The 13,625-nt window shown below is 46.1% G+C and overlaps 1 protein-coding gene across 1 annotated transcript; it reads left to right on the top strand.

Moving 5' to 3' along the window:
• The first annotated feature begins 139 nt into the window (after positions 1-139).
• Fam161b (FAM161 centrosomal protein B) lies at positions 140-12,365 on the top strand. Its single transcript, XM_021634165.2, has 9 exons — positions 140-254; positions 3,241-3,566; positions 4,599-5,149; positions 5,967-6,316; positions 7,071-7,198; positions 9,772-9,936; positions 10,148-10,265; positions 11,646-11,788; positions 12,123-12,365. Exons 1-8 carry the CDS (start codon positions 201-203, stop codon positions 11,742-11,744), a joined length of 1,791 nt encoding a protein of 596 aa, XP_021489840.1. The 5' UTR covers positions 140-200; the 3' UTR covers positions 11,745-11,788; positions 12,123-12,365.
• The last annotated feature ends 1,260 nt before the right edge of the window (positions 12,366-13,625 follow it).

The raw sequence follows: 13,625 nt of genomic DNA, 5'->3' as shown, positions 1-13,625 counted from the left end.
CTCCAACCCCGGGCCGCCGCGGCCCTGTCAGAACCGGAAGTAAAGTGCGCGGAGAAAATGAGCCAATCGGAAAGCGCCTCCTGCCTCGTCGGCAGCCAATCCGAGCCTAACACTACAAAAGGGGAGTGGCCAGCAGTGCCTCGCCTCCCGCGTCTCTGTCGCCGTCGCTGTCACGTCTGCTTCTGCCTCTGGTTAGGAAGATGACTGTGGGGAGGTCTGCGGAAGCCCCCGAGTGCGGCGAGTGTAGCCGTGAGGTGAGCGGAGAAACGAGGAAGCAGGGTACCTCAGAAAGGAATCCCTGAGGGAGGAAACTGTTTGTAGTTGCCGTGGAGACAGAGCCAGGGGCGTGTCACCGAAGGGCGTGGAATGAAAATGGTCAGCGCTTAGGCATTGAGAGAGTCTGTCTTGGGGACGTGGACCATTTGTGTCTTACACCAGGCTCTCACATCGGGGAAATGCAGCAATAACAAACCATGAGTTAGCTTTGAAAATATTAAAGTGGTCTCCATCTACATATGATGACCCGGGAAAGGCAAATCTAGAGGGCGAGCCATTGCTTGGGGCTGAGGAGGGGAGAAACGGGGAGAGGCCTCTACAAGGCTTCAAGGTTTTTGTTGCTGTTTTAGAGGAAGGAAAGTGTACCAAAACTAATATAGTTGTGAACTCGCAGCGCTTCGAATATACTAAAACTCATTAAACTGTATGTGTGTATCCTCTCGACTCCATTTTCTAGTAGAGAAAACAGATAGATTAAGCAATTTTCCCCCAAAGCTATAAGGATGGAAAGTAGAGCAGCGGTTGCTGACCGGGCGGGAGGACAATGTGGGAAATAAATGACTACCAAAGCTATAGTGGTTTTGTAGGCAGCAGTGCTCAACCTGTTCATTGAAACCCCTTAGCGGTCGCCTAAGCCCATCCTGCACATCAAAACTTTGCATTACCATTTATAACAGTAGCATAATTACAGTTATGAAGTAGCAACGAAAATAACTATGGTTGGGGGTCCTGGCAGCCTGAGGAAGTATATTAAGGGGTAGCAGCATTAGGAAGGTTGAGAACCAGTGACTTAGGGGAATGATGAAAATGTTCTGAATTATACTGTGAGAGTATATTAGACTCTGACTATATTAGAAACCAGTGAATTATTCACTTTGAACAGTTGGGCTGTAACTCTGGATATTTGTGCTTCAATAAAGTTGTTTCTGTTTCGTTTTGTTTTTGTTTTGTTTTGTTTTGTTTTGTTTTTTTAAAGAAAGAGCCAGCATTATGGCTCAGACCTGTAATCCCAACAGCTAGATAGTAAAACAGAGGATCAAGAGTTCAAGGTCACCCTTTGACACTGTCACAACAGCAGGGGAGAAAAGGAGGGAAGGGGGAATTTTGCTCTGTAGCACATACTCTTCAGCAACAGAGCTAGGGTCACAGTACATACATACTTTAATTCAGAAGGGCTGCTCCAGTTGCAACTACTATTCTGCATCCCCCTCCTGGCCTGCACCTGCCACTCTAATGACATTTCAGACTACTGTCCTCCAGCCACACCAGCCCAATTTATCATTACAAGATTCAATTAAGAAAATAGATATCAGCCGAGTACAGTGACACACTCCAATAATCCCAGCACTCAGAAGGCAGAGGCAGGCAGATCTATGTGTGTTCGAGGCCAGCCTGGTCTACAAAGCGAGCCCAGGATAGCCAAGGCTAAACAGAAACCCTGTCTTGAAAAACCGAAATAAAATAAAATAAAATATAAAAATAAAAATCTGCCTAAAGACAGGAAACTAGACATTCCTGACATCAGTGGTTCAGTTCACCTTTCAATTTTACAGTGGTAGAAATGCAATATGCATTCAGTAGAAAAAAAATACCTTAAACTTATGTTTTCTATTTTTGTGTTCCTGGGGACCAAGCCCAGGACCACGTGCTTGCTAGGTAAGCATTCTATTATGGAACTAAATCCCAAGCCCCAGATTTCAGCCTTTCTCTGAATGGCAATAAAATACTGTGTTGGTGACACAATGAGAGTAACTTGCACCTTCTAGTGAGTCACACAATCAGGAGAGTGAACAATATTCTCTAAGTGCCCTCTGTTGGTAAGCTAGATGTTCATTAGATTAATGTATTAGTGCAATCTAACTTAAAATACTTTAACTTAGAACAGGTTTGTCTGGACATTACCTGTCAGGAGTGAAAGAGCATTTGCAGTCAGCCTAACAGACACAGCCACAGCCCAAAGCAAGAGCACCAAAACAAACAAAAAACAACAACAAAAAAACTGTTTTTCTTGGGTCCATAACACAGTTATGGAATTACTAGCACTCCTTTCTTCCAAGTGATCGTGCTTGCTTCTCACCGGTTACCTCCTCACTAAAAAATTGATCAGTTATCCACTCATCATGTTCCTCCACTCAGGGTCAGAACATGCTGATCCTAAAATCTGTCCCTGCACGTTTACTATGGTGCTCCATGATGTTGTGCAACAAACTAGTAGATTTAATCATGGTGCATTCCTGGTGACCTCTGATGCCTATTAGCAGAAAAGCCTTCTGACGGCATATTTCTGCTGTCCTATGTTTTCCACCTGCTCTCACTGGAATACAGGCTTCATGACATACTAGGCACCCAATCCACATTTTCTTGTGTGTATGAATGGATGAATGTAGTCTTGGCACCATTGCTTTACAGTGCTGGGATTAAGGCCAGCCTTTGATCCCCTTGAGCATGCTAGGCAAGAGCTCAACCACTGAGATTCACTGCTAGCCCTTTAAGTATTTAAAAGCTGGTTGGGAATTCCACTTTCTGTGTTGCTCATTCATTCCTGGGAGATTATCAGAAATTGGTTAGGATATGAGGAGAGTGTGTCAACAGGAAAGGAAGAGAAGGAAGATTGGTAACAATTATGTAAATTTCCAAGGGAACCTGGGAGCAGCAGGTAGCCAAGGTCATGGGCAAGATTCCTGGAGCACAGAGAACAGAATGTGGAGCTCCATTAGGTCCTCAGTGCTTTCTGTACTGAATGGAGAAGAGAACTGGTATTGCTCTTCTGCCACCCTTGCTGCGCACAGGCAGGCGTATACCTACTCCGTCTCCTGAAATGTAGTCTGAGGGAAGAACACATCTTATTTTCCGTTGCTCCACCTAGTCCCTGATAGACTGAGGTATTCGATGTGAAGTCAAAGCCGTGTTTTGACAACCTTTGCATTAGAGTTTTACTCACAACTGATCTCTGTTTCGTTTTAGATATTTTCCCCCAAGTCCTCCTCGTCAGACCGTGAGCCAGAAGATGAGCGGTCTGGAGAAGGGCTGGTTTTCCTTAGAGCTGGCCAACTCCATGAGTTCTTCAGCCTAGATGAGGAGACAGATTCTACTTCTGACACCACTGGAAACTTTTACAGGACCCTGCAGCCTCCAAAGCAGAAAGGCAGGTGGTCTCTGTTGCCATCTCTCTTTCAGTCTGATCTAGACAAGGATCAGGATGGCTATGAAGAGGAGGACGTCTTTGAGGATTTCTTCCCAGACAAGAAGAGAAGCGGGAAGCTGCAGGTCCAGGACCCGCCATCTCTTAGGTAAGACATTACAGTCAGTGACTGCCACACTCCAGCATTCCGGCTAGTTACACCACATCTCAAGGCCTTGCCTTTCCTCCTGTAAGACCACTTCTGCAAGTTGTCTCTTATCTAAGATCCAGCCCAGTTGGTTCTTGGATCCAACTGCACGTTGTGCTTTTTTAAAAGAATATTTTATGTCTCTGGGTGTTTCGCTTGCTTATCTGTGCACCAAGTTCATGCCTAGTGACCACGGAGAACAGAAGAACGTTGGATTCCGTGGAGCTGGAGTTACAGACAGTTCTGAACTGTGATGTGGGTGCTGTGACTCAAACCCAGATCCTCTGGGAGAGCAGCAAATGTTCTTGACTGCTGAGCCATTTCTTCAGCCCATATGTTTTGATTCTTACCTAGAGATCCCATATAACTCTGAGCAACACTTACCTAGTTCATGAAGCAGTGGAACTGACCAAAGGGAAGCCTTTCCCAAGCATCTTTTCCTCCAAGAATGACAAGGTTCATTGTCTGTGGCCAAGTCTGTCAATGTTTATATATTATATGCTTTTATCTTTTTTTTTTTTTTCCAAGATAGAGTTTCATGTAGTCCAGCCTAGCCTGAAACTCCTGAACTTCCCAGTTACACCTTTCAAGGCTTGGAAAACGGACATGTCATACCACACTGGCCTTTATTAAATTTACTATGTACTCTCTTCCCTATAACCTTCTAAGTGGATATTATTCTTGCCACTCTACATGGGAAATCCAAAAACCTCAAAGTTTGGATTTCATCCTTCTGACTCTGTGGCCTTGTGCTACCCCACTATACTGTATGCAGTTATCAGAACGCAAAGTGGCAATTTCTGCATGAATTCTTAGAAAATAGTTCCCTTTGAGCTGTTAAGATTGCCTGCGCCAAGAAGGGAAGCCCAGCTGGTAAGGTTAGGAACTTAGAGGCCCTCAGGGCTTTGGGATCTAGGCTAGGTTATCTCCTGGTCGGGGGTGGGCATGCCTTCTCACTGCTGGATGCACACACAGAGCTGCTTTCTCCCCCAGGCCTGGCTCCATGTGGCGCTGCAGCTCCTTGATCAGCCTTCCCTCTGACATTACCAAGGCTCGGGTCCGGCCAACCTCAGACTCTGGGCCTCCTTCCCAGCACAGAAGTGTTTGCTCCTGGGCATCCTCCATCACTATCCCTAAGCCCTTCCGCATGACACTGCGTGAAGCCCGGAAGAAGGCCCAATGGCTAGCCTCACCTGCCTCTTTTGAGCAGGAGAGGCTGCGGGCCCAGAGGCAGGGCCGGGAGGAGGCTGAGTGCCATCGACGGTTCCGGGCCCAGCCTGTGCCCGCACATGTCTACCTGCCCCTCTACCAGGAGATCATGGAGTGCAGAGAGGCGCGGAGGCGTATGGGTATCCAGAAGAGGAAGGAGTTTCTTCTCTCCTCCATGAAGCCCTTCAGCTTCCAGGAAAAGAAAGAGAAGCAAGAGGTAGTTGCTTCACAGAGAGAGTTGGCTGCCATGGCTCAGACCAACGTCCCCCCAAAGAAAGCCATTAGAAGGATCCCCAAGTCCATTCTGGAACCAGCCCTTGGCGAGAAACTCCAGGGTAAGGATACTCTTGGCACCTCTGGCTACCTCTCGCCTGGGGTCCCCAGAGGCACTACAGGGATTTAGGATCAAGATTCAGGCATTACACTGGTGTGGAGATTACGCATATTCTGTGCAGGCCAGACAGGTTGGTTCTGTCCTGCAGCGGTTCTCAACCTCCCTAATGCTGTGACCCTTTAATATAGTTCCTTCTGTTATGGTGACCCCCCCCAACCGTAAAATTGTTTTTGTTGCTACTTCATAACTATAATTTTGCTACTGTTATGAAGCATAATGTAAATATCTGATATGCAGGATATCTGATGTGTGATCCCCAAGGAGGTCGAGACCCACAGGTTGAGAACCACTGGTCTATAGGGAGGTCCTACAGCATCCCTTTCCCACCTGGCTCAACCTGGTGACCTTTCTCAGTAAGCGCACATGAAAGCTTCTGGACTAGCAGAGGTATGGAAGCAAAAGCCACGAGAAATAAAGGATCTCCATCAGCCAGTGCCATCTCCAGCCTGCTGCTTCTGGGAAGACCACTACCTCGTCCCTCATCTTGGAGAGAAGCTAGTTTGGGGGGGTGTATGATTGTGAACTTTGTTTGACATTGTTTACCACTGGCTTTAGCACACTCCTGTTAGTGTTTAAAGGAGGGAAAGCTTGGACCTGTGGTTGCCTGTGCCTGTAATCTAACCTACTCAGGAGGTCAAGGCAGGAGGGTTTAGATAAGTCAGAGACCAATCTGCGCTACATAGTGAGTCTGTCTCAAAAGGCCGTGGGTGTGCTCCAGACCTGCTGCCTCTCCTCTTCTCTCCCTGCCCTCTTCATAGAAGCGGAGCTCCTCAGGAAGATTCGAATCCAGATGAGGGCGGCGGACATGCTTCAGATGGCTTCATCTCCTATCAGCACCCAGAGGCCCCGGGCTTCCCGCACTGCTACCCGCACCCAGGAGGAAAAGCTCAGCTTTCTACAGACCGACTTCAGATTCCAGCCTCGGGTGAACGCTGTGGTCCCCGACTATGAGGGCCTTTACAAGGCTTTCCAGAAAAGAGCTGCTGAGAGAAGGGAGACCCAGGAGGCAACTCGCAACAAACCCTTCTTGCTAAGGACTGCCAACCTGTGTCACGCTCCACGGTCCTGTGATGCCGCCCCTGCAGGAGGAGGGAGGCTGAGAGTCCAGGCAAGTATCAGGGTCAGGCCAGAGGTACAGCAGGGGAAGCCCAGTTCTCAAAGGAAGGCACTTGTCTTGACACTTTCCCGTCTTAATTTTTATTTTCGAACATCTGTTCCATTGCACACAGATCTACATTCTATAAATTGAAACAAGAATATTCCCTTTCGCACCTCCCGAGAGGGGTTTTACAAATGTTAAGTCCAAGAAGGTCTGAGAGCCCAGTCTGTCTTAGCTTTGCTTTCTGTTGCTATGATAAAACACCTGGAGCAAAGCAGCTGGAGGGAGAGATGGCTTATTTTAGGGCACGTGCCCAGGCCGCAGTCTGTTATGGCTGGGAAGTGGCAGGAGCTCATAGTTACAGAGCAAAGAGCTAGTGAATGCACACTCGTGCTCTGCCCTTTTCTCCAGCCTTACAGTCTAGATGGAAAGCCACCTTGATATAATCAAGACAGCTCCAATGGACATGCCCCGAGGCCTGCCTGATCTGGACAGTTCCACACTGACGTTCTCTTCCCAAGTAATTCTAGAGTGTGTTAAATTGACAAAAGCAGTCACACAGTTCCAAGAAGTCTTCTCACTTGATTAAAAACGTTAAGCCTGATATGCGAGTGTGGGCCTTGTAACTAAAGAAGATCCTGTTCACCTTATCCCCAGGGGTAGGGGAAACAGTCGTATTGCTAGTCCTTCAGTGAAGCCGAATCTTAATGAAGATAGAAACTAATCACATATTGCCATCCATGCCCACCCTCCACCCTTGCAGAAGGCCCCTCAGCCAGGAGCCACACCCTTGCCACCGAGTCGGTCTCTGAATGGTCTTACTTCGTTTTCCACCAACACCCTCCCCGTGCACATCTCAGATGCGACCAGGAAGAGGCAGTCTACAGTCCGGTGAGTAAGGAGGCCACAGCAGGCTCCTGAGTGAGTGGTTCTGGTGCTGCTGGTCATCAGAAACACCTCCAGGGGGTGAAGAAATTCTCTGATGGGACAGGGGTATGCGCTATCGTCCAGTAAATCCCTTTAATCTGTACAAGACACTGCTAAGCTGGAGGTGCCCTGGAGAACTTTGTGTTATGTGCAGTCTGAAACGTGGCACTATCTCAGGGTGATTACCCTGTTTTATGAGCAGTGAAAGTACAGAGGATTATGACAGCATAGGGAAGCCTAGGGTAGTGGCCTCACATGTTTTGGAACAGGTTTCTAAGATAAAACATGAAGAGTAAGAATAAGGAGGAAGGGACTGGAGAGGTGACTCAGACGGAAAAGCCTTTGCCGTGGAAGCGTGACGACCTGAGTTCAAATCCCCAGCCCCCAAGGAAAATGTCAGTGTGCTGGCAAGTCTTGCAATTCCAGGTGAGCAGTGGATGGAAAGAGGCAAGTCCTCTAGCTTGTTAGACATCCAGTCTAGTCAATAAGGGGTTTCCAGATTCAGTGGGGCCAGCCAGATGGCTGAGTGGACAAATGTACTTGCTGACAAGCCTGCTGACCTCAGTTCAGTCTCAGAACCCACCTTGCAGATTGTGAGAACTGACAAATTATCCCTGACTTCCACATGCATACTGGGAGAACTGCCCCTTCAAAGGATAAAGAGGAATTAGTCACACAAAGGCTGGAGAGAAATTAGTTTCCAGAAAAAGAACGTGTTAAGCCTGCATATGAGACCATAAGTAGTACTGTTTGTGATTGTTGAGCCTGCTGGCCCTTGTGGTGTGCCCAATGACCTTTTCCTTCTAAAGAAAAACAAAAGGCTGTGTATGAAAGGGAAAGGTAGCCATGGAGAATACAAATTCAGGCTCAAGCATAGTAGTGGTAGCAGGACCCACCATAGACCAGACACAACGCCCATTGCCCAGATTCCAAGTTCTGAGGTTCATCATGGGGAATGTCAGAGTCTGCTGGGAAGAAGAATCCTATTTTCCTTTTCTACTCTTCTCTTTCCTTCCTCCCCCCTTCTTTTCTTTTCTCTCTCCCTTTGGTTCAGTACAGAGATAAAACTCAGGGCCTCGTGCTATCAATCACTCCAAGTCTGCGGATTTTTTGACAGTTCAGCTGGCCTGTGGTATGTTCTCATTTAGTCAGCAGGAAGTCCTCTGCCAGGACTCTGAAGTGAGCAGGAGTTGCCGTGATCTAGCATGAAGCGAGGCATGGGAGAGGACTGACACCTCAGTGCCGCTGTGAGGCTTGCAGGGTATAGAAGGACCCTGCCTGGCCCCTTCAGACCTTGTAAGAATATATTTAGGATGCAGAGATACTCTCTCCCTCATATTTCATAGCTAGTAACCCTAGGCCAAGCGCATGAGTGTCACAAGGCCCAGGAAAAGGTCGTACAAACAAGAGGCAGCCTACCTACAGAGAATATCATACCTACTTGCCAAAAACAGGGAGCTGGATGTTTTGGCAGAATAAGCTTTTGTGCCCTTCTTCCCGATCTGTTGAATGTATTTCTAAGAGCAGAGACTTCCTTATTTTGTCTTCTGGTGGAACCCACCACAGAACTCTAGAATAATTACGCAAATTGAGTGCTGTAGGTTGAACCCAAATGGTCTACGTTAAAGGAGGCCTGTTTCCAGGTCTTCATAGAAATGAAGATTTGTACTCTCAGAGAACTGTGAACCAGTCACAGCACAGCAGTCAAGAGCAAACTGGGGAATCTGCCATCCTGGTTCTAGTTTTGGCTTTTCCTTTGCATGCTGAGTAGCTGTGAAGAAGATGCTTTCTGACTGTCCTATGTGAGAAGGGGGCCTACTGTGTCTGCCTTATCAGGGACATGTGAGAATTACATAAGATGTAAAGGCCTTTGGTTCCCAGTAGGCAGCTTGGTAAATGGTAGCTATTGGTACTGCTCCAGACAAGGGAAACAAATCTACTATTGCTGGCCATGTGAGGCCATTTTACCCTGTCTGTTCTGCTCAACCAATGAATTTCTCTTGTGTGGGAAATCACAAGACCCATAGTACAGGAAAAGCATCATTTGACATTGCTTTCCACCCTAAAATAGTTGTTTGTTTGTTGAGATGGGGTTCCATGGAGGCCAGGCTGACATAAAACTCACTATGTAGCTCGGATGTCTTGAACATCTGTGCTGAGATTACAAGGTGTGTGCCACCATGCCTATCCCCAGAATCATTCTTTCTGAAAATGTAGCTATGGCAAGTTTATAGGAAATCTTATTCATTGAACCACCAACGAGAGGCTGGAGAGATGGCTCAGTAGTTAGGAGCCTGTACTGCAAAGGACTTGAATAAGGGTCGCAGTGTCCACACTTACTCAGTGGTTCACAACTGTCTGTAACTCCAGCCCCAGCAGACCTGATGCCTTCTTCTGGACCCTGGGGACCCCTGCACTCACACCTGAATATACCATCCACCTCCCACCATACACATAAACAAACACTGACATTCCAGAGATGTTCCTAAGACTGCTTATGCACCCAGGTCATCTGCTATTCTTGCTCTCTCCTTTAGAATGTCACTTGAGAAAAGAGACAAACAAGACAAGAGCATTCAGTGGCTGGAGATGCACAAGAAGAACTGTCAAGCCATGTCTAAATTAGTGGCCTTGCGGGCAAAAGCCATGGACCCCCATAAAAGCCTGAAAGAGGTGTTCAAAGTGAAGCTTAAAGAGAACCGGTCAGTATCCTCCATTTTCAGAGGGATGCCTGTTTTAGGTCCCAGACATCACTGGTTTTGAAATGGCAAAATGGAGTCATTAGGGTTATCTATGTCATCAGAGTAAACCACAGATTTTGTTGGGGCTGTAGGAATTTACAGTGTACATGGGAATGACTCTGCATAACTTGAATGAAGGGTTCTCTGATTGAAAAAGATTGGTTGCTTCCAGAAACCTTGTTAATTCCAGGAACAATGACCGTAAAAGAGCAAAGGAATACAAAAAAGAACTGGAGGAAATGAAGAAAAGAATACAAGCAAGGCCTTTTCTCTTTGAACAAGTTACCAAGGTAAAGACTGTTGTGAAAAGATTTTACTATGTGAGTATTAAACATTTTTTTAAGACTCAGACATTCTCTATTGAACTCCATGATGGCTAATCTTTTCAGTTTGATTGTACTGAATGACTGAAGTGAATACAATACACTTCTGGGTGTCTGTGAGGGGGTTTTCCAAAAGAATTAGCTAAGGAAACAAGACCCACTCTGAATTTGGACAGCATGACCTCATAGGCTGGGGGCCCAGGTGGACTAAAAGGCACAGACACACAGACATTCTCTTCGATTCCTGAAAGCCACCATGACATGCAAGGCCTCTGCCATATGCTACCACATCTATAATATTCAGCCTTGCCAGAAGTCCAAAGTGACAGGGCCAAGGGACAATGAACTTGAACTTCTGATATTTGAGAAGTCCAAGCTGACCTAACTGAATCCAGGCTGGACTTGACCCTACCATCCTTCTACTTTAATCTCCCCTGTGGTGGGATTGTACCATGCACCCCCCCCCCAACTTTTACATTGCTTATAATGATAACTTGCTTTATTAATGCCATTTTACCCAAACATAAGTCCTTAAAGGTCAGTGTGTTTAGAAGCATGCCACAAGGCTCTTTCCAAATTGCATGGCTTTTAGGCTAAAACAATCCTTTGAAAACATTCTCTGGACTTTAAGAGAAGGTAAATTCAATTGAGCTCTCCTTAAGGAAGCTCTGGGGCCTTTGAACACCCAGAAAGACCTTCCCCAGGCAGTTAAGTGCTGTGTCTGGCTTGCGGTTCCTTGTGGGCATAAGCTCCACCATAGAGCACGTGTGATAGCCTAGGTATTGGTGGGTCTCCTCCTCCTACAGTGCCCTTCCCCCCACTAGAGCATCTAGAATTGATGTAGGCTGAGCTCTTTAGGTTCATTTTGTAGAGTAAGCTTGCTTTTCTTTTCCTCACAGATCTTTCAACATTCTAGAACAGAATAGAAAGTAGCCTGTGGTTTTGTTCTTGGATATGTAAATCAAGATAGCCTTCTAGCTATATGCTGACCATCCTCCTCCTGCTAAGTATCTTTAATGTTAGTCTACCTGAAGGTTTGGATGCTTTTCAAAGGTATGGCTCACAAATTAAAGAGCTGACACCTCCTAGGAGTGTTAGAAGTATGGAATTGTAAACCCCATAAATAAATGGAGACCTAATAAATGAAAACCTGCATTTGAACAAGATCCCCATGGTACTCATTTTACAAACTATGGCTAAAAATATAAGGCTCTAAAATATGCCCACTTTGGTCTAGCACTAAAGATGGGGATGGTGGATGGGCAGTGTTATAAAGATTGATTACCCAGCTAAACTCAGAATCGTAAGTCATGAGACTGCCACAGTCAGCCAGCTTCCACTCCACAGGCGCTGGCCAGGAAAGAAGCAGAACAGCGGTTTCGGGACACCCTGAAGCAGGCTGGCGTGGAGGAAGAGTTTGTGAATACCAAGAGTCAAGAAACATAGGCTGTGCCCTGCAAGGAAAAAGGCAAAGTCAGGGATTCTCCTAGGTAAGAGGTGCTGGTGTCACCACAATGATGCCACTTGGAGGAAACTGCCAGAAGTTACTTATTTGGGATTATAGTCCTGTACTTGGATAACAACTCGCCACACAGCCCTGAGTGACGCTGATGAAACTGCTTGCCTGACACTCCTCCTCATCCTTATAGCTAACTCCCAGGCATCACCTCTTTCATAGCTGATGTATAAGGCAAAAAGAGAAAAGCAGAGTAAAGTTTTATTAAGTAATTCATTTTTCTCTTTAAAATTCCATTTCTACCAAATATGTTGAGAATATTCTTAAACCTTACACATCCTTTCAATTTAAAATATTTGTTTTTTCAGCGCCCATGAAGATACAAAACTCAGAATCCAAGATTCATGGCAGGATTTAGAAGACTCTAGAACAAACAGCTTGCTGACCCAGGAGGAGCTGGAAGAGTAACTGCTTGTTGAAGCAGTTTACTGTCATCATTGCATCAGATCAAGCTGCCAGGAGTTTAGAAGCCATTGTTAGGGAATGGGAGAACAGAACAGAAATGGCTTGTTGAGGGTGAAGGTGTATATTAAAGAATCTTGTTTTGTGCTTGACACTTAGAAGTAAATAGAAAATATAAAATAAGGCAGACCACATCTGTCAGAGTTGGTATCAGAGGAGCACTGTTGGTGTACTTCTTAACTCTATTTTATTTTTATGCTTCTTCCTCCCTTCTCCACCCCAATCCTTTCCAGCACTCCAAAACCCAGTTGGAGAGAAAGGAGGTTAACATGGGACAGGGGCTGAAGTAATCTATCTACTTCCTGTTGCGTAGGGTCGTCAGGTTTCTTGTGGAAGGTCCAATCTTCATTTCAGGATATCTCCAACTTCTCTTCATCCAATTGTATCAACAGCAACCAGGAACCGTAGGGGCAAAGCACCAGCAGCCTTCTTTCTCAGAAACCCCTTCTCTCTCCAAGCCCTAGCATTTATTCCTTTTCCAGAGTCCTCAGATTTAAACTATCTGCAGCTGGCAAAGGGCCCCTCTCAGAGCCCGCCCCAGGCAAATAGTTTGCTGCTGTGAACAATCTGAATCAGTACCATATCCTACACCTGGGATCAAAGCAAAACCAAGTTTACATCCATAACAGAGCAGAGGTAGGCAAATGGGTAGCAATAAGGAAACAGGACAGCCAGACCAACAATCTCATCAGCAGCCACTAACCTGGTGTCTTGGTAACCCTTAGGAACACTGTGTGTTTCTCAGTCCACATCTGCAACCTTAAGCACAGGCTTTAGCATTAGCATCTGATACACTGGGACAAGTGCATTTTTATTGTTTGTAGGATGTTTTTTCCACCCCTTGCCTCTACCTGCTGTCACTGCTGTAGAAAGAAAAGACTGGCAATTTTGTAAAGACAATTGCTAGGCACTTAGTCTCCATTCTAAAGGATAACTATGCATGCCAATAAAAAAAACTCACAACAGTAGTGCTTTTCTTTTTCTTGGGTTTTTGGAGACAGGGTTTCTCTGTGTAGCCTTGGTTGTGTCGGAACTCACTCTGCAGACCAGGCTGGCCTCCAACTTAGACATCCACTTGCGTCTGCCTCCCAAGTGCCAACATTAAAGGCCTGTGCCACCACGCCTGGCTCGGCAGTCCTTTTCTACGATTCCTTGAGAACACAACACGTGTCAGCACAAAACTCATTTTAAATAAAACTCTGACCTGTAAGATTTTGTACTAATAGGTGATCTTTGGGATGTTTTTCTTGTCAATAATTGTGTCATAGGCAGATGATAACGGGCTAATAGAAGCCCACTTCTCAGGTTTAACCATTTCTGGAAAAAAATCCAAACCTTTATTACTATCC

Source organism: Meriones unguiculatus, chromosome 7, assembly GCF_030254825.1.
Source record: "Meriones unguiculatus strain TT.TT164.6M chromosome 7, Bangor_MerUng_6.1, whole genome shotgun sequence".
Lineage (NCBI taxonomy): Eukaryota > Metazoa > Chordata > Mammalia > Rodentia > Muridae > Meriones > Meriones unguiculatus.
Note: the sequence above shows the minus strand (reverse complement) of the source record. Positions and strands in the feature narration are given on the sequence as shown.